This window comes from Acomys minous (genome assembly GCF_964271855.1).
Source record: "Acomys minous genome assembly, chromosome: 20".
NCBI classification, from domain to species: domain Eukaryota; kingdom Metazoa; phylum Chordata; class Mammalia; order Rodentia; family Muridae; genus Acomys; species Acomys minous.
Window position 1 is genome coordinate 7,423,595 of NC_140502.1, and position 20,391 is coordinate 7,443,985.

Consider the following 20,391-nt stretch of genomic DNA (forward strand, 5'->3'; position numbering starts at 1 on the left):
AGAAGCTTCTCAACTTCACAAGGTCCTATTTGTTAATTGTTGACCTTAAGTCGTGAGCTATAGGGTTTCTGTTCAGGAAGTTGTCTCCTGTGCCAATGGGTTAAAGGCTCTTCCCCGCTTTTTCTTCTAAGCAATTTTGTGTATCTGGTTTTATGGTGAGGTCTTTATTCCATTTGGACTTGAGTTTTGTACATGATTATAAATATGAGTCCAATTGCATTGTTCCTCATGTAGACATCCAGTTAGACAAGCACCATTTGTTGAAGATACTATCCCTTTTTCATTGAATAGATTTCACTTCTTTGTCAAAAACAAGTGACAATATATGTGTGGATTCATTTATGGGTCTTTGATTCGATTCTGTTGATCAACCAGCCTATAGTTATCCCAACACCATACTGTTTTAATTACTGTTACTATATAGTACAGCTTGAGATCAGGTATAGAGATTCTTCAGGAGGATCTTTTATTGTACAGAATAGTTTTTGCTATTCTGTACTTTTTCAATATGAATTTGAGAATTGTTCTTTCAATGTCTTTAAACTTTGTGTAGGTATTTTGATAGGGATTGCACTGAATCTGTAAATTGCTTTTGGTAAGATGGTCATCTTTACTATGTTTATTCTCCCAATCCTTGAGTTAACTTTGTATCCAGCCACTTCGCTGAAGGTGTTTATTAGCTGCAGGAGTTGTCTGGTGGACTTTTTAAGGTCACTTATGTACACTCTCATGCCATCTGCAAACAGTGATAATTTGGCTTCCTCCTGTCCAATGTAGGTTCCCCTTGATGTCCCTTTGTTGTCTTATTGCTCTACTAAAACATCAAGTACTCTTTTGAAGAGATGCTGAGAGAGTGGGCAGCTTGGTCTAGACCCTGATTTTAGTGGAATTCCCTGAGTTTCTCTCCATTTTATTTTACACTGGCTATTGGCTTGTTGTATTTTTCTTTTATGCCTTGTATCCCTGATGGTCCAGGTCTTTACATTTTAATGGGTGTTGGTTTTTGAGAAATGCTTTCTTGGCATCTAAGGAGATTATCATGTTTTTTTGTTGTTTATGTGGTGGACAACATTGATGGATTTCCATACATTGAACCATCCCTGCATGCCTGGGATGAAGCCTACAAGGTCGTGGTGAGTGATATCTTTGACGTGTTTGTTCTTGGATTTGGTTTGTGAATTTTTTTATTGAGTATTTTTATGTCACTGTTCTTAAGAAATTTTGGTCTGAAATGTTTTTTCTCTGTTGGGTTTTTCTGAGATTAAGGTCTTAATATGACTGTGGCATCATAGAATAAGTTTGGTAATGTTCCATACATTTCTATTTTATGGAGTAATTTGAAGAGTATTGGTAATAAGTCTTCTTTGAAGGTCTCGCAGAATTCTGCACTAAAACCATCTGACCCCTGGGCATGTTGGTTTGTTGCTTTGTTTTGTGAGATTTATGATAACTGTTTCTATTTCTGTAGGAGAAATAGGACTGTTTAATTTTTTATCTTATACTGACTCAAACTTTGATGGTTTCCATCAAGAAAATGCCAATTTCCCTCAGTTTTTCAAATTTTGTGGACTATAAGCTTTTGAAGTAGTACCTAATGACTCTTTGTATTTCTTCAGTGTCTGTTACTTTATTTCCCTTTTCATTTCTGATTTTGTTGATTTGGATATTGTGTCTCTGCTTCTAATTAGTTTGGCAAACATGTCATTTATCCTGTTGCTGTACTAAAAGAACCAACTCCTGGTTATGTTGATTCTTAAATTGTTCTCTTTGTTTGTAGTTTATTGATTTCAGCCATGAGTTTGATTATTTCCAGCCATCTACTCCTCTTGGGTGTTTCTGCTTCTTTTTTTCTAGGGCTTCTAGATATATCTTTAAGTTGCCTATATGAAATGTTTCCAGTCTCTTTATTAAGTCTCTTAGTGTTATGAGTTTTCCTCTCGGAACTGCTTTCAATGTATCCCACGAATTTAGATATGTTGTACCTTCATTTTTATTAAATTTTAAAAAGTCCTTAATTTCTTTTTTTTATTTTTTTCACTGACCCAGTTGTTGTGTAGAGAGTTTTTCAGTTTCCGTGTGTGTAGACTTTCTGCTATTTCTGTTGTTATTGAAGTCCAGCTTTACACCACAGTGATTGGATAGGATTCAAGGTATTATTTCAATCTTCTTGCATCTGTTCAGTCTCACTTTGTGACCTAGGATATGGTCAGTTTTGGAGAAGGTTCTGTGAGGTGCTGAGAGGAAGGTATAAGTTTTTTGTTTGGGTGAAAATTCTGTAGATATCTCTTAGGTCGATTTGATTCAAGACATTGGTTAGCCTTATTATTTCACAGTTTAGTTTCTGTTTCATTGACCTTTCTTTTGGTGAAAGTGCGGTGTTGAAGTCTCCCACTACTAATGTGTTCAGATCATCGTGTGACTTCAGCTTTGTTAATATTTCTTACAATGGTGGGAAAAAAAAGAAGAAGAAAGAAAAAACCAAATATTGATGCCCTTGTACTGTGTGTATAGATGCTCAGAATTGTGATGTCATCATGGTTGAATTTTTCTTTAATGAGTATGAAATTTCCTTCCTTATCTCTTTTGATTAATTTCAATTGAAAGTCTATTTTATTATATATTAAAATGGCTACACCAGCTTGATTCTTGTGTCTGTTGGCTTAGAATATGTTTTTCCAGCCTTTGATCCTGAGGTAATGTTTCACAGTGTGGTTGTGATGTATTTCTTGAATGCAAAAGAATAGTGTGTCTTGTTTATGCTTCCATTCTCTTAGTCTATGTCTTTTTATTGGAGAATTGACACTATTGATGTTGAGAGATGTGAATGACCAGTGACTGTTAAGTCCCGTGATTTGGATGTTGGTTGTGGTAGAGTGTTTGTGTGGTTGTTTTGCTACAGTGAAGTTATCTATTTCCTGTGTTATCTTGGTTGTAGTTTCTCATTTTGTGTTGGAGTGTTCCTTCTAGTAACTTCTGTAGAGCCAGATCTGTGAATCGGTACTGTTTGAATTTGTTTTTTGCCATGGAATATCTTGTTTTCTCCACCAATACTTATTGAAAGTTTCACTGGGTATAGTACTCTGGCCTGGCATCTGTAGTCTTTTATGGTTTGTAGGACCTCTGCCCAGGCTCTTCTGGCTTTTATGGTCTTGGCTGAGAAGTCTACTGTAATTCTGATAGGTTTGCCATTTGGCCCTTTTCCTTTGCTGCCAATAAAACCTTTCATTGTTCTATACATTTGTGTTTTGATTATTAAGTGATGGGAATAGTATATTTTTGGTCTATTCTATTTGGTGCTCTGTAGGACTCTTTTATGTTTATATGCATCCCTTTCTTTAAGATGAGAATATTTTCTTATATGAATTTGCTGAAGTTATTTTCTGGCCTTGAAGCAGGGATTCTTCTTTTTTCCTCAATTCCTAGATCCTTAGATGTCATCATTTCATGATGTCCTTGATTTTTTGGATGGCTTGTGTCAGGAATTTTTGGAACATAATATTTTCTTTGATGGTTGCATCAAATTCTTCTATTGTAACTTCTGCACCTAAGATTCTTTACTCCATCTCTTGAATTTTGTTAGGGAAGCATACCTCTGCATTTTCTGTTTTCTTAAATAATTTCTTTTATTCCCAGCTTTCTTCTGTCTGTACTTTTATCATTTTTTCCATTTACATTTTCAAGTCTTGAACTGTTTTATTGATTTTTATTATCTGATGGTTCATATTTTCCTGAATTTCTTCTACTGATTCGTTCCTTCCACTGTATAGGCTTCTGTCATGGCCTCCCTAAGGTCCTCAATTTGTTTGTCCACATCTTCCTCTATTTCTTTAGGGATTATTTTTGTTTCCTCCATTATCATCTTCATTACTTAGGATTTGATGTCATTTCTTGTGCTTCAGTTGTGTTTGAAGTCCCAGGGTTTAATTATTTGGGATAATTTTGTTCTGGAGATGTCATGTGTTTTTGGTTTTGTTGTTTGTGTTTTTATGCTGGTCTTTAGCTGTCTTGCTGTTTCTGATGTTAGGATGTAGTTTTGATGTCCTTCACTGATCATTGGGAGTACTTCATTGGGGAGTGTCTATAGAGATAGATCCTTCAACTGTGGGGATCAAGGTATCCTTCAGTGACTTGTTTTCAGCTCCAAGGGACTTTGCTTCACACACTGGGCTCCTGCCTGGGCCAATAGAGGCTGGTGATGGTGCTCTGCTGCCCAAGGTTCAGTCTGAGATAATGAAGGTAATATCTGCTTTTGGCTGGGTTTGGAGATCTTGTACTTGGCCACAGGGGCTCTAGGATCTCGGATTAGTATGCCACAGAGTGCAGAGTTCTTAGCTGTCTTATGATTTTGCCCATTCTTTCTTGGGCCTGCCTCTTCTTGCTCCAGCCCTGGCCTTGGGACCTAGGTTCAATCTGCCAGAGAGTGTGGAAGCTGTCCACTGGCATGAACTTCTTCCCGCCCATTCTTTCTCCAGCCACGGGACCTAGATTCAGTTCAACAGAGAGAGTGGGAGTCATGCCCTAGCAGAGAATCTGTCCATAGCCATCTGGGCCGCTATGTGGGCTCTGAGTTCCTCTTTGAACTGACAGGGTGTTCTGAAATCAGATCTGTTCCATATACACACTGTGATCCCTTCTGGGCTAGCTGATACTAAGGTTACAGTGTAACCCACAGTTTAGTCAGAGAGAGTGCAGGTACCACCCAGGTGTCTGTGCTGGGCTTTAAAGACACAGGACTGCATATGTGTTGTCTGGGGTCTCATTCCCACATTCGACTGGGTTCTCCCTTGGGCCATCAGATCTAAAAGCTGGTGTTTCATCACCCACAGGTCAGTCCTAGATACACAGTCCAAGATATAGAGCACAGCTACAGCTGAAAAATCTCATATGCAACCAGTCTCTGGAGACTGAGCACCCATCCTCCCAGGACTAGTTGGTTGGCCTGAGGCCAGACCCACGTGTGCTTTGCACCATGTCCATATCTCTCACCTAGGAATCTCCAGGTCTTGTGGTCTCTAGCTCCCTTCCTATCTCTAGGCTCAATCCTGCCTCTCAAATAGAGTGAATAATTGGTACTGCCATATTTGATGTCCCCAGGAGATAATATATTTAATGAAACTTTTAAGATTCTAAAATATATTACAAATAACAAATGAATATGCTATGAATATGATATGAAGGTAAAAATCACAAAATGTTTGATGTTATTTTTTATTCATTTTATCATCTGTTGTGATCCATTAAATTTTATTACATGTATTGGTTATTATGAATAATGCTTAAATAAACATGGCAGACAAGTATCTATGTTCAGTGCTAACTTATTAAAATAAAAATTGTTCCATGAGAGGCTTAATGGAGCAAAACTTACTCCAAAATTTGCCAAATAAAGTAGCTGTATCCTGCTTACCACACTGGAGCCCTCAGTTTCAACTCACACTAGTAACTCCCCTACTCTCACTAACCTATTTGGTCATTTTTATTTTTTAATAATTTGCTTAGATTATATCCCGAATGTTGTGTCTTCCTTTGTACCTTCCTGCTCCCCCTCTCTCTTTTACCCTCTTCCCTTCCCCTAGACCTGTGACAGAAAGATAACTCTTTCACACACCCTAAGATCATAGCCTATCAGGTCTCATCAAGATAACCTGCTTCCCCTTCTTCTAAGTGCCACCATGCTTCCCCAACAAGAGGAAGTGCTCAAATTAGGGGCACCAGTGTTCATGTCAGAGGCCGTCCCCACTCTCACCACAACCATGGAGAATGAGCTGTCCATTAGCTATATCTGATAAGAGTGTCTAGAATTCCTACATGCGTTGACCTTGCTTGGTCCAGCAGTTTGAGCAGCAGCCCACTCCCTGAGTGTCTAGACCTGCAAGCATTGCAGTCTTCTTGTTGGGTTCCTAGACTCTCTGGAAGCTTCTTTTTTTTTTACTTTATTAATTTATTCTTGTTACATCTCAATGGTTATCCCACCCCTTGTATCCTCCCATTCTTCCCTCCCTCCCTTTTTCCCCTTATTCCCCTCCCCTATGACTGTTCCTGAGGGGATTTCCTCCCCCTGTATATGTTCATAGGGTATCAAGTCTCTTCTTGGTAACCTGCTGTCCTTCCTCTGAGTGCCACAGGGTCTCCTTCTCCAGGGGACATGGTCAAAGTTGAGGCACCAGAGTATGTGAGAAAGTAAGTGTCCATCAGTAGAAGAATGGATAAAGAAACTGTGGTACATATATACTATGGAATACTATTCAGCTATTAAAAACAAGGAATTCCCGAAATTTGTGGATAAATGGATTCACCTTCAAATGATCATAATGAGTGAGTTAACCCAGAAGCAGAAAGACTCAAATGGTATATACTCACTTATATCTGCATATTAGCCCAAGGGGCATGTTCCCCGAAAGCCTTCACTTACCAGGAAACTGAGACAGAGGGGAGGAAATTCTAGTGGGACTCTAGATGAGAGAAGCATGGGAGAATGGCAAAGTAGAAGGATTCAGAGGGTCCTAGAAGCCTACAAGTAGAACATTATGATAGGCAGATTTGGGCACAGGGGTCCCGCTCAAACTAAGGCACCAGCCAAGGAGGATACAAGGGATGGGATAACCATTGAGATGTAACAAGAATAAATTAATAAAGTAAAAAAAAATAGAATGAAAATACTCAAATGGATTAAAATTGGGCTCTGATTTTTAGATATTTATCCAAAATGTGCTTTTTAAAAGAAGTTTAAATGGGAGGGAGGGAGAAATGGGAGGATACAGGTAAGTGATAACCATTGAGATGTAATATGAATAAATTAATAAAATTTTTTAAAAAAGAAAAAATAATACAGGCGGTAAACCTTAAACCCCTACCAGATCTAGACAATGGACAGAGCACTCTCCACAGTAGAGTGGACTTTCTGGAAGCTTCTATCTCTCCATTCTTCCACATCACTCTCACCTGGAGTTCACTAGAAAGTCCCACCATCTGATTCGATCCCTTGTGAATGGGCACTCTCAGAAGATATCCATGTCAGGCTAATATTCATTTATGAGTTAATATATGCTATGCATATCTTTTGAGTCTGCGTTATCTCACTCAAGATAATAATTTGTAGTTTCACCTACTTGCTTGCTAATTTCAATTTTTCCTTTCTTTTTAATAACTGACAAATATTCCATTTTATAAATGGACCACAGTTTCTTTTTCCATTCTTTAAATGAAGGACATCTAGGGAGTTTCACAATTCTGGCTATTATGATTAAGGGTGCCATCAACATACTTGACCAAATTTCCTTCTTGTGTGGTTGACCATCTTTTGGATATTTGCCAAGAAGTGTCCTAGGTGGGTCTTGAGGTAGCATTACTCCTAATTTTCTGAGAAAGTGCCAGATTGATTTCTAAAGCGGGTGCACAAGTTTGCACTCATACACACAGTGGAAGTGTATTCCTCCTCTTTCTATACATCGTCACCACCGTGCACTGTCACTTGAATTTTTGAACTTAGCCATTCTGATGAACGTAAGTTGGAATCTCAGAACCATTTTGATTTGCATTTCTCTAATGACTAAGGAGGTTAAGTATTTCCTTAAGTGTTTTTCAGCCATTCAATATTCCTCTGTTGAGAATTCTCTTTTACGATCTGACCCTCATTTCTTTTTTTTTTTTTTCAATATGCTCAAATGTCATTTTATTTTATTTTATTTTATTTTTTTAATTTTATTTTATTTTTTTATTAATTTATTCTTGTTACATCTCATTGGTTATCCCATCCCTTGTATCCTCCCATTCTTCCCTCCCTCCCATTTTCCCCTTATTCCCCTCCCCTATGACAGTTCCTGAGGGGGGTTACCTCCCCCTCTATATGATCATAGGGTATCAAGTCTCTTCTTGGTAACCTGCTGTCCTTCCTCTGAGTGCCATCAGGTCTCCCCGTCCAGGGGATATGGTCAGAGGTGAGGCACCAGAGTGTGTGAGAAAGTAATATCCCACTCTCCACTCTACTGTGGAGAGTGTTCTGTCCATTGCTCAACCATGTTCATAGCAGCCTTATTCATAATAGCCAGAACATGGAAACAGCCTAAGTGTCCCTCAATAGAAGAATGGATAAAGAAACTGTGGTACATATACACTATGGAATACTATTCAGCTATTAAAAACAAGGAATTCCCAAAATTTGTGGATAAATGGATTGAGCTAGAAATGATCATAATGAGTGAGTTAACTCAGAAGCAGAAAGACTCAAATGGTATATACTCACTTATATCTGCATATTTGCCCAACGGGCGTGTCCCACGAAAGCCTTCACTTACCAGGAAACAGAGACAGAAGAGAGGACATACTAGTGGGACTCTAGATGTGAGATTCATGGGAGAAAGGCAAAGTAGTAGGACCCAGAGGGTCCTAGAAGCCTACAAATAGAACATTATGATAGGCAGATTTGGGCACAGGGGTCCCACTCAAACTAGGCACCAGACAAGGACAATACAGGCGGTAAACCTTGACCCTCATTTCTTAATTATGTTGCTTTTATTGGTGATGTTCTATTTCTTGAGTTCTTTGTAAATTTTGGATATTATTTGTCAGGTGTAGGATTGGTGGTGGTCTTTTCCTAGAATGTAGGCTCTTGGTTTGTTCTGTTGGCAATGCCCTTTGCCTTACAGAAGATTTTCAAATTCATGATGTCCCATTTATTAATTGTGACCTTAGAGCCTGACCTATTTATATCATCTCAGGAAGTTTCCCCCTGTGACAATAGATTAAGGCACTTTCAAAATTTTTCTTCTGACAGATTTAGTGTGTCTGTTTTCAATGTTGAGGTTTTTAATACACTTGACCTGTAGTTTTGTTCAGGGTTATAAATATGGACCTTTTTGCACTTCTCAATGTGTAGACATGCAGTTAGAGCAGCACCATTTGTTGAAGACCCTATGTATTATCCATTGCATGGATTTTACTTCTCTGTAAAAACTCAAGTGTCCATAGGTGTGAGGATTTATTTCATGGTCTTTGATTTGATTCCATTGATGAACCAGCATATTTCTATTCCAGTACCATGGTGTTTTTATTACTGTTGTTGTATACCACAGCTTGAGATCTGGGGTAGAGATTCCTTCACAAGATATTTTATGGCAAAGTATGGTTTTAGCTATTCTTGGTTTTCTGTTTTTCCATATGAATTTGAAAATTGATCTTTCAAGGTCTGTAAAATATTCTATAGCTGTTTTGATGGGAATTGCATTGAATCTATTGATTTCTTTTGGTAACATGGCCAGTTTTACTATGTTGATTCTTCTCATCCATTGACAAGGACAATCTTTCCATCTTCTAATATATTCTTCTATTACTTTTAGAGAATTGAAGTTTTAAGATTGTTTTGCAAGGGGTCACATGTCTTACATGATCCAGCCTTGTTTTAGTAGGATATCTGCATTCTGATGAATCTGTATTTCCCTGGGTTTTGTGGAGTATGTTCCTATGCTATTCATTAACCATCTAGTTTACCCTGGTTGTGGCACACTTGAAGATCCGTGGTAGTCCTTGGTGGCTGATGCTTCTGCAATTGTACGTAGAATTGGGCCCTGGGAATTGGCATGATGTGCTGCTGGTAGTTAATCCCTGTTGGGTACTGCCAAGGAAGTCCCTGATAGCTGCCACCTCTGAGATTGCAGGCAGACGTGGGACCCTGAAGGCAGTACATGGAAGTTGAGAGGTAGATCTCACAGTTGCTGGCAATCTCCTATGAATGCTGCCTCTGGAGGTGCAGACATATCTGCGGCCATGGTAATCATGCAAAGAGGACACAGAGAAGTCCTCATCTCTTCTGATAGACCCCAATGACTGATGTCTCAGCAATTGCACATAGAGCAGGCGATTGGGTAGTGGCATGCAAAGATCAAGGACATGCCTCACTACTGTTGGTAGTCCCCAATGCCTTTCACCTCTGGAACTGAAGGCAGAGTGATCCTGAGATTGCCTAAGTCTGCCACCTTTGGAATACAAATGGGTGGAACTAGAAAAGATCATTCAGTATGAGGTAACCTAGACCCAGAAAGACAGATATGGTATATAGTCATAAGCAGATTTAGCCATATAGTTCATGATAACCATACTACAATTCATAGACTGTGGACTGGTGTGGAGATATGAGATCAGATCCACACTCTAACATCCCACTGGACCCACTGACTCTGATGCTATTACTGTGTGACTCACACATCAGTCAGAGAGGTAGGGAGAGGGCGCAGGTGAGGCAAACACATTCGGCTGCTTTGGGCTTTGTATTTTGTGCTGGTGTAGTTGCCAGCACCTGGGTCTTTCTGTGGACTCATGGGTGGGTGTGAGGTCAGATCCACCTGTTTTCCTGAGATTTTTCTAGGAGACCATCTCTGGAGTTCAGCGCTTTAGCATGCACAGTTCAGTCCCACATACCAAGTCCATACTATAGAGCACAGCTGCAGATCATCAGAGCGGGTGCACACCTAGACTCTAGGGACTGTCTCCTTGCCCTCCGGGAGCCAGTTGGAAGACCAGAGGCCAGACCTACCTGTGCTCTGCACTTTGTGGACCCATTTCACCTAAGGCTCTTCAGGACTTATGGGTCTGTAGGCTCCATCTTGCAGTGCTCGGGATCACCCTCTTGGATCTTCCTGAAAAAAAGCTTGCTTTTGCAGACTCTTTAAAATATTATCCTACAATGTTTTAAAGACTACATGTTTTCAGTTATATATGTCAATTTGTGTATACATGTTTGTTTGTTTTTGTTAGTGTGTGTTTTCTTTTTTTGTTTTGGTTTGGTTTGGTTTGTGAGACAATTTTTCTCTGTGTAGTCTTCGATGTCCTGGACTCACTTTGTAGACCAGGATAGCCTCGACCTCTCAGAGATCCACTTGCCTCTGCCTCCCAAGTACTGGGATAAAGGCGTGTGCCACCATTCCTGGCTATGTGTGAATTTTCAAATCTTGTTTTGTACACAGGTGAGCTCGCATAACCATATAAGCCAGAAGAGGACATCTTCTACTTTGGAGCTATTGTAACATAGTGTTGATAACATAATTTTTTCAAGGCTGAGCAATGAATCAGGCCTTATTACAGAGCTAGGTATGTTATTAACTGAGAAGGGTAAGACACAAAGCCATCTTCTTTAGTATTCTTTATGTTTGTCAAACAATCAATCTTCTAAGTTTAAATCTTCGACTTCCTTGGATAACATCAATATTCCCTTACCTTCCCCTTGTAAGGAATAAAATTGGTTTACCTTCATGTGCAAACATGAGTTCACACTCCCACAAACTTCCTCAAATTTTTAATCACCATTCCACTGGCATCAAGGTCATTCACCCAGAGATTATAAAGTTTGATTTGAGTTTGAATGTTTTTATTCTAAAGAAGAAAAGAACATCTGCACTCAGCACTATGCCCCAATAGTTATAAATTGTGAAATAAGTAGATCAGGGCAAGATGATATGGAAAACATAGAACTCCAGTAGCCATCAGACTGCTATGCAACGTCATTAGAGGAAACAGTGAACATCATCCTAAGAAGAGACAGATCATGCTCTACAACCCAATATTTGGTGGTTATATACCAAATTTATATTTCTCAGTTAGATTTCATTTACCAGTCAGACTACCTGGCACAGACCAAGAATCAGTCCCTGGACAGATGCAAGCCCTGACATTATTAATGAGACTCTGCTGTGCTTGTAGACAGAAGCCTAACTGTGTTGTCCTCTGAGAGGCTGTGCTAAACACAGGTTGAAAACAAGTGCTGAGACTCATAGCCAAACATTCGGTGATAATAGGGAGTCTTGTGGAACAGTGGTAGGAAGGAGAAATGGACTTGAGGTGACAGGACTTCCCCAAAAAGACCAAAAGTACCAGCCATCCAGGGCACAGAGAGGCTTGCTGAGACTGAGGAAACAACCAAGGACAATGAATGAACTGGACATGTGCCAACAACATATATGTAGATGATGGACAGATCAGGCTTCATGTGGCTCCTCTAGGAAGAAGAACAGGTACTGTTACTGATATGGATTGTGATGCCAGAGTTTTGATCACTAATCTGAGGCATAACGGAGAGGGAATGGAGAAAGGGAGGAAGGGTAGGACTGGAAGGAGAGTAAGGATAGAATCGATAATCACGATAAAAGTTGGATAAATGAATTAACTTAACACAAAATATTAATGATATACAACCTTACAAATATGATTTCTCCCTGATCTTTTGAAGAGAATTTTTGTCGGGCCTTAATAATATTATGTAACACTTGGGAAGAAAGATGCAGCACAGCATGCCTGCACTGGAAGACAAGATGGAAAAAATCTCCACAGCCACCATGACCTTGCCCTTGGTGCTGTGGTAGACAGGGAGGAAAGTAATCCAAACAGTGCAAAACACCAGCATGCTGAATGTCAGAAACTTGGCTTCATTGAATGTGTCAGGCAGGTTCCTGGCCAAGAAAGCCACAGTGAAGCTTCCCAGGGCCAAGAAGCCTAAGTATCCTAAGACACAGTAAAATGCTATAACAGAACCCTTGTGGCAGACAATAATAATCTGGCCATGCTCAGAGTGTGCATCAGTATTAACAGAGGGAGGAGAAGCTCCTAGCCAGATTGAACAGAGAATAATTTGGATGAGTGTACAGAGAGGAATGATGTAGTTAAGTGTTCCTGAAACCAGAATGTACCTCATCCTTCTTGAAGGAGCTGTGATTTTGAAAGCCAGAACCACTGTGATTGTTTTGGCCAACACAGTGGAAATAGTCACAGTGAATACAATTCCAAATGTGATTTGCTGCAGGATGCAGGAGACGGAGTTTGGATGGCCAATGAAGAGCAAGGAGCAGAGGAAACAGAACATGAGTGACACGAGTAAGATGTAGCTGAGAGCACGGTTATTGGCCCTCACGATGGCTGTGTCATTGTGCTTCAAAAATACCCCAAGAACCAGAGCTGTGAAGGCAGAGAAGCCCAAGGCCATTAAGGCCAGAGCCATCCCTAAGGGGTCTGCATAGCTCAGAAATATCACAGCCTTTGGAATGCAATGATTCTGCTCTGTATTGGCATACTGGTCTTCTGAGCACTTCACACACTGGTCCATGTCTGAATGAGAAAGGAAAGATTTGTTTGTGCAGCTTCAGCAGTTTATTGACAATATATTTCAATAAGTCTGTTGTGAAAGCTTTGCAATACCTCCATTTTATTGCTGATAATATAATTGAAGGACATTGCTGTACAACAATGATTCTATTTATTAATTCTTATTATTTATATTAGTGTGTCCAAATAAATGTATCATATGTGGGGAAAATTTAGTAATCATTTGGAAGAAGTAGGAATGTACGTATGAGAAGTACAGTTTACCGGTATATAAATGTAATATAAAGGATTTAAAACTGTAGAAAATTAAAAATTATGATTAATATGTCCTTACTTATGTTCTAATCTGGCAGTATTGAGAAAGAATTACTAAGTCTTGATCATAAGAAGCACTAGCTCTATCACTGAAGGTAGAAACCTCTCTACAGACTGAGCACTACAAAGCCCTTCATCTTGACTCCACCTTCATGGGAAGCATCCAGCACATACCCACTTCCTTCGTTTCAATCTCTTGAGACCCAGACTCTGTGACTATACTCTGATGTAAATACGTATATTGATAAGAAGCATGGGAAAAGTAAAACAAAAACCCACATACAAAAATGACCTAGTTTTTTTTGTTGTAGTTGGTTTTTTTCGGGTCAAGGTTTCTCTGTGTATCCTTCACTGTCCTGGACTCGCTTTGTAGACCAGGCTGGCCTTGAACTCACAGAGATCCACCTGCCTCTGCCTCCCGAGTGCTGGCATTAAAGGCAAGTGCCACCACGCCCGGCAAATGTTCTCACCAAAAAAATCCTGAGTTCAGTTCCCAGAACCTGTGTGAGGTGTTTCACAACAGCTGCAAATTAATTGTAGAGGTACTAGTTGCCTTTCACCTACATCTGCCCTTATGTTCACACACCAACACATCACACACACACACACACACACACACACACACACACACACACCTATAAATAATATTAACATTTTCTGTTTTGATGTAATTACCATTAGTTCTTATTCAGTTTTACATTTAAAACAATTTTATTACAGTTTGTTTAATAATTATGGATGTGATTTGAGCACATAGATTTCAGAAGCCATTTCTGAGAGTTCTTTGCCTCCTCTTACTCTATGGGTCCTGGGGATGAACCCCAGCTATCAGTCTTAGAGGCAAATGATTTAAATGTTGAGCCATGTTATTGGCCAGAAATGTCTTTTAAGAACTTAATTTCATTGCATAGTATGACAGGCAAATGTGGAAAAACTATTCATTGTCCATTTCTATTTAGCCAAATAAATATATAATCATTTTACTAAACTGGCTTTGTAGGTTGCAATAAAATGTTACTGTTTGTGATTAATTGTTTTCAATACAAAAGCATTCTAATCTATTCTTTCATGAAATTATTAATTGGACTCTATTTATAAAATATTTGACATAAGACTCCTTATATTTTGTACACCATGAACAATTATCCTCCCACTCCTAGAAAATATTACATCAGACATTTGAAAATGGGTGCGGGAATAACAATTGGGATATAATCAGAATAAATTAAAATAAAGAAGGGGGAAAAATAAAATGGGCCTCTACAAATCACACAAATTCGGTCTCATACTAAGCAGTTTCTGATAATTTTGCAAGTAATTTTTTAATCTCTATACTAATTTTCCTAAGCATAAAGACTTTGTTACTAGCACCTCCATTACACAGTCCATCATATCTGGTGACATATTCTGTCCTCTGTTAGATTCTGTGCATATGCAGTGTACATAAACATATGTAGGGACACATATATGCATGCAAAAGAATAAATACACAGATTAAAACTTTGTGACTGGAATCTGCCATTCATTTAGTTATATGAGAAATTAATAACAAGGACAGATCTCATACAGAATGTGTTCACAATACAGTTAGATTTTGTTTCTTAGAGAAAATATGATGTGGCAGAAATTGAATCAAAATATACATCTAGGCAAAACGGTTTTTTCTTGTTATGACATTGTTAGTGTTTGCATTCCTATGACTGAAAACAGAGAAAAAGGTATGTTTTATTTTTGAGGTTGCTTTTTGGACTCCTTCAGCATCCTTTTGTTGGTTGAGAGGATTATTAATGTAAAATTACCACAGCAGCAAACACTCACTTGTTCCATTAGAAATTTCATTTTCCGGGCAGTGGATACAAATAAAACAGCAGGCTGACATTCCCTCCTGCCTGAATTTTCTGAATCCAGGACGACAGTCAGCACTACATACAGAGGTCACCATCTGAGGAAATAAAATTCATATTAAGTTTTACCTACTCCATTCATAGCAATATTATATTAGGATGTTGAGATATCAATAAGCTTATTTTATATACAGAAGCTGAGGTACCACATGTCAGTTAGCACTTTATATAATGCCAAATGTGTGAATATATTAAAACAAGTTGATGAAAAGTGGAGTTCTTTACCAAATTTTAGACATTATGGAAACAGAATTTTAGTGTACTTTGTGCAGACACTACAGAGCTTGCTACCTGGTCTTCTTGTTGATTTACATCAAGCTGACACAAAGTCCAGTAAAAAGATAGGGAACATGGAATGAACCTTTCCTGAGAAATTCTCCCTATCAGAATAGCCTGTTCTAACACTAATGCGTTTTATTACTTGGTATTCATTGTAGGCATGCCCTGTCTACTAAAGGCAATGCTCTTGCTAAGCAAGCGTGTGTGAGAAATGACACAGGGCAAGCCAGTAAGCAGTGTTCTCTCAAGGGCCTGTGCTTTTGTTTCAGTGTCCAAGGTCTTTCCTTCTCTACCCTTGTCTATAACCCATGAGCCAAAGCAACCATTCCTCCTCACTTTGTCCTTGGCCAACATTTAATCAAAGCAATGACTTAGCAAGATAGGACTAAACCACATCTAAAATGGGAAATATCTCAATTCTAAATTGTTATCCCATCCCTTGCATTCTAACGTTCCTCCATCCCTCCCACTTTCACCCTAGTGTCCTCCCTTATGTCTGTGATTGAGGGGGACCTTCTGCCCCTCTATAAGATCATAGAGTATCAAGTGTCTTTTTGAAATCCTGTTATCCTTCCTCTGAGTACCACCAGGCCTCCCCATCAAAGAAACCAGATTAAATTGGGGCAGTAGAGTTCATGTGAAACTTAGTCCCTGCTCTACACTCCACTGTGGAAAATGCCCTGTCGATTCTCTAGATCCGGGATGGGGTTTGATGATTACTGTACATATTGTCCTTGCTTGGTGCCATAGTTTGAGCCGAACCCTGGGGCCCAGATCGGCCCATCATAATGTTTTTCTTGTAGGTTTCTAGGGCCCTTTGGATACTTCTATTTCTCCATTCTCCCATATTTCTCTCACCTAGAGCACCAAGAGGATGTCTTCACATCTGTCCCATTTTCCTGGTAAATGAAGACTTCCATGAGACACGCCCCTTGGGCTAGTGTCCAATTATATGTGAGTATATATGACTTTAGTCATCAGGGAAATGCAAATCAAAACAACTCAGAGGTTCCATCTTACAACCATCAGAATGGCTAAGATCAAAAATTCAAGTGATATCACATGCTGGTGGGGATGTGGAGAGAGGGGAAAACTTCTTTATTGCTGGTGGGCATGCAAACTTGAATAACCACTTTGGAAATCTATCTCAGAAAATTGAGATCCAGCAATTCCACTCATTGGAATATACGTAGAAGATGCTCTAGCACAAAAGGGCATATGCTCAACCATGTTCATAGAAGCCTTCTTCATAATAGCCAGAACCTGGAAAAAGCCTAAGTAGTTCTTAGTAGACGAATGAATAAAGAAACTGTGATACATCTACACTATAGAATACTTCTCAGCTATTAAAAACAAGGAATTCCCAAAATATGTGGACAAATGGAAGGAACTAGAAATGATCATACTGAGTAAGTTAACCGGAAGCAGAAGGACTCAAATGGTATATACTCACTTAAAATTGGACATTTTCTCTGTTTTTAAAATATATTGGCACATGGTAAAAATTACTTTATTGAAGTAATTTATTCAGGTTAAATCTAATTTTTATCCCTTCACTTGTATCTTTCAATTCTCCATCCCTCACACTTTCATCCTATTCCCCTCCCCCAAGTTTGTGAAAGAAAGGGACCTTCTTCTCTATTATAAGATAACAGTCCCAGGCTGGAGAGATGGCTCAGTGGTTAAGAGCACTGCCTGCTCTTCTAAAGGACCTAGGTTCAATTCCCAGCACCCACATGGCAGCTCACAACCGTCTGTAACTCCAAGATCTGAAACCAACGCACATAAATTAAGAAAATTAAAAGTAAAAATTAAAGAAAATAAAGATCACAGCCTATCAGGTCTTTTCCTGGGAGCCTGCTTACTTTTCCTCTGAGCATGAACAGGTCTCCTCACCAAGGGGAAGTGGTCAAGTAGGGGATACAGAGTTCATGACTGAGTCAGTCCCTGCTATCCCCACAGTTGTGGAGGTTGTGGTGTCCATCAGCTAGATCTGGATAGGTGTTCTAGGTTTTCTATATGCATTGTTCTTTGTTGGTACAGTATTTTTAGCTGACCCGCCTGGGTCCAGATCTGCCAGCCTTAATTGTCTTCTTGTTGATTTCTAGGACCCGCTGGGTCCTTCTATTTCACCATTCATCCTTACCTCTCTCACCTAGAGTACCAATAGGAAGTCCCAGTATCTATCAAAATTTCTGGCTAGACACTTGGTAAGAATTTAATGACCATTTTAAAGAAGAGTGGAGACAGTGGATATTCTTGCCCTATTTCTGTGCAATATGTTAAGGCGTGGTCTCTATGTCTCACTGCCAGCCTTGGATTAGCTATCTAGGCCAAATTGGTCACATATCAACAGAGAATTTTCTAAATCTACCAACAAACTGTTTGTTTTAAAACATGGGCCACACATACCTGGCTTCATTCTTAGTTTAATTGAATTTTTTTTTATATTTTCCCCTCCATCTAGTACAAAGCTTTCAGTCAGCTTGCCATAAAATATTTATTCTATCAAGATATTACCTGTTCTACCAACAGCCCAGGCCTTAACATCAACAATTAATAAATGGGACCTCATGAGGCTGAGAAGCTTCTGTAAGGCAGGTGACACTGTCAAGAGAACAAAGCGACAGCCTACAGACTGGGAAAAGATCTTCACCGACTCTTCATCTGACAAAGGTCTAATATCCAAAATATATAAAGAACTTAAGAAATTAAACACCACCAAACCAAATAACCCAATAGAGAAATGGGGCGCAGAGCTAAACAGAGAATTCTCAACAGAGGAATATCAAATGGCTGAGAAACACTTAAAGAAATGCTCGACCTCCTTAGTCATCAGAGAAATGCAAATCAAAACGACACTGAGATTCCATCTTACACCCATCAGAATGGCTAAGATCAATAACTCAACTGACACCTCATGCTGGCGAGGGTGTGGAGAAAGAGGAACACTCCTGCATTGCTGGTGGGAATGCAAACTAGTACAACCACTTTGGAAAGCTATCTGGTGCTTCCTCAGAAAAATGGGAATAGGGCTTCCTCAAGACCCAGCTATTCCACTCCTTGGAATATACCCAGAGGATGTACTACTACACAACAGGGACATATGCTCAACCATGTTCATAGCTGCCTTATTCATAATAGCCAGAACTTGGAAACAACCTACATGTCCCTCTATAGAAGAATGGATAAAGAAACTGTGGTACATTTACACTATGGAATACTACTCAGCTATTAAAAACAAGGAATTTCCAAAATTTGTGGACAAATGGATTGAACTAGAAATTGTCATAATGAGTGAGTTCACACAGAAGCAAAAAGAGCTAAATGGTATATACTCACTTATATTGAGACACTAGTCCAAGGTGTACGTCCCCATGAAAAACTGTACCTACCAGAATAGTGGGTAAGAGGAGAGGACATCCTATTGAAACTTTAGGTGTGAGAAGCCTGGGAGAAAGAGGAAATGGAAGGACCCAGTTGATCCTGGAAAACTACAGGCGAGTCTGGGCCCTGGGGCCCTCCGCAAACTGTGGCAACAGCCAAGGAAAAAATAGGCAGTAAAAACCTTGAACCCCTACCCGGACTAGCCGATGGACATTCTCCACTGTTGAGTGGAGAAGGAGATCTAACTTTCACACAAACTCTGTGCCCCATATTTGAACATGCCCCTTGGACGGAGATGCCTGGTGGCACTCAGAGGAAAGATAAGAGGTCACCAAGGAGAGACTTGATACCGTATGAGCATATTCAGGGGGAGGAGGTCCCCCTCAGACACAGACTTAGGGGAGGGGAGGGGAGTAGGGGGGAAGTGGGAGGAAGGGAGGAATGGGAGGATACATGGGATGGGCTAACAACTGAGATGTAATATGTATAAATTAATAAAAATGTATTTTAAAAAAAAGACAAGTCCTTTACCCTGAAAAGCATTCTTAGGGTCCATCAGAGAATTCATACAGGAGAAAAACCTTACAAATGCAGAGAATGTGACAAATCCTTTACCCAGAAATGTAGTCTTGGGGTTCATGAGAGAATCCATACAGGAGAGAAACCTTATAAATGTAGGGAATGTGACAAATCCTTTACCCATAAAGGCCATCTTAGAACTCATCAGAGAGTTCATACAGGTGAGAAACCTTATAAATGTACACAATGTGAAAAATCGTTCACTGAGAAAGGCAGTCTTAGGGTTCATGAGAGAATTCATACAGGAGAGAAGCCTTACAAATGTATGGAATGTGACAAACCCTTTAACCGGAAAGGCAGTCTTACGGTTCATCAGAGAATTCATACAGGAGAGAAACCTTACAAATATAGGGAATGTGATAAATCTTTTACCCAGAAATGTAGTCTTGAGGTTCATGAGAGAATCCATACAGGAGAGAAACCTTACAAATGTGGGGAATGTGACAAATCCTTTACCTATAAAGGCCATCTTAGAACGCATCAGAGAATTCATACAGGTGAGAAACCTTATAAATGTACACAATGTGAAAAAGCTTTTACCAAAAAAGGCATTCTTAGTGTTCACGAGAGTATCCACACAAGAGAGAAGCCTTACAAATGTATGGAATGTGACAAATCCTTTACCCAGAAAGGCAGTCTTAGGGTTCATGAGAGAATTCATACAGGAGAGAAACCGTACAAATGTAGGGATTGTGACAAATCCTTTACTCTGAAAAAAAGTCTTAAGGTTCATCAGAGAATTCATACAGGATAGAAACCCCAAGGGCTGGGTGTGGTGGTGCAAGCCTTTAATCCCAGCACTGGGAGGCAGAGGCAGGCAGATTTCTGTGAGTTTGAGGCC

General features: G+C 39.5%; 1 protein-coding gene across 1 annotated transcript in view; it reads right to left on the reverse strand.

Annotated features, from left to right (window-relative positions):
• Window positions 1-12,184: 12,184 nt before the first annotated feature.
• The window catches only part of LOC311590873 (vomeronasal type-2 receptor 116-like), a gene marked incomplete at both ends in the record, with an annotated part of 44,353 nt that continues 36,146 nt past the window's right edge, over window positions 12,185-20,391 (reverse strand). Inside the window, 2 exons of the mRNA XM_084770174.1 lie at window positions 12,185-13,089; window positions 15,220-15,343. Of these exons, the coding sequence (XP_084626300.1) occupies window positions 12,185-13,089; window positions 15,220-15,343 (1,029 nt within the window). The remainder of the gene's footprint in view (window positions 13,090-15,219; window positions 15,344-20,391) is intronic.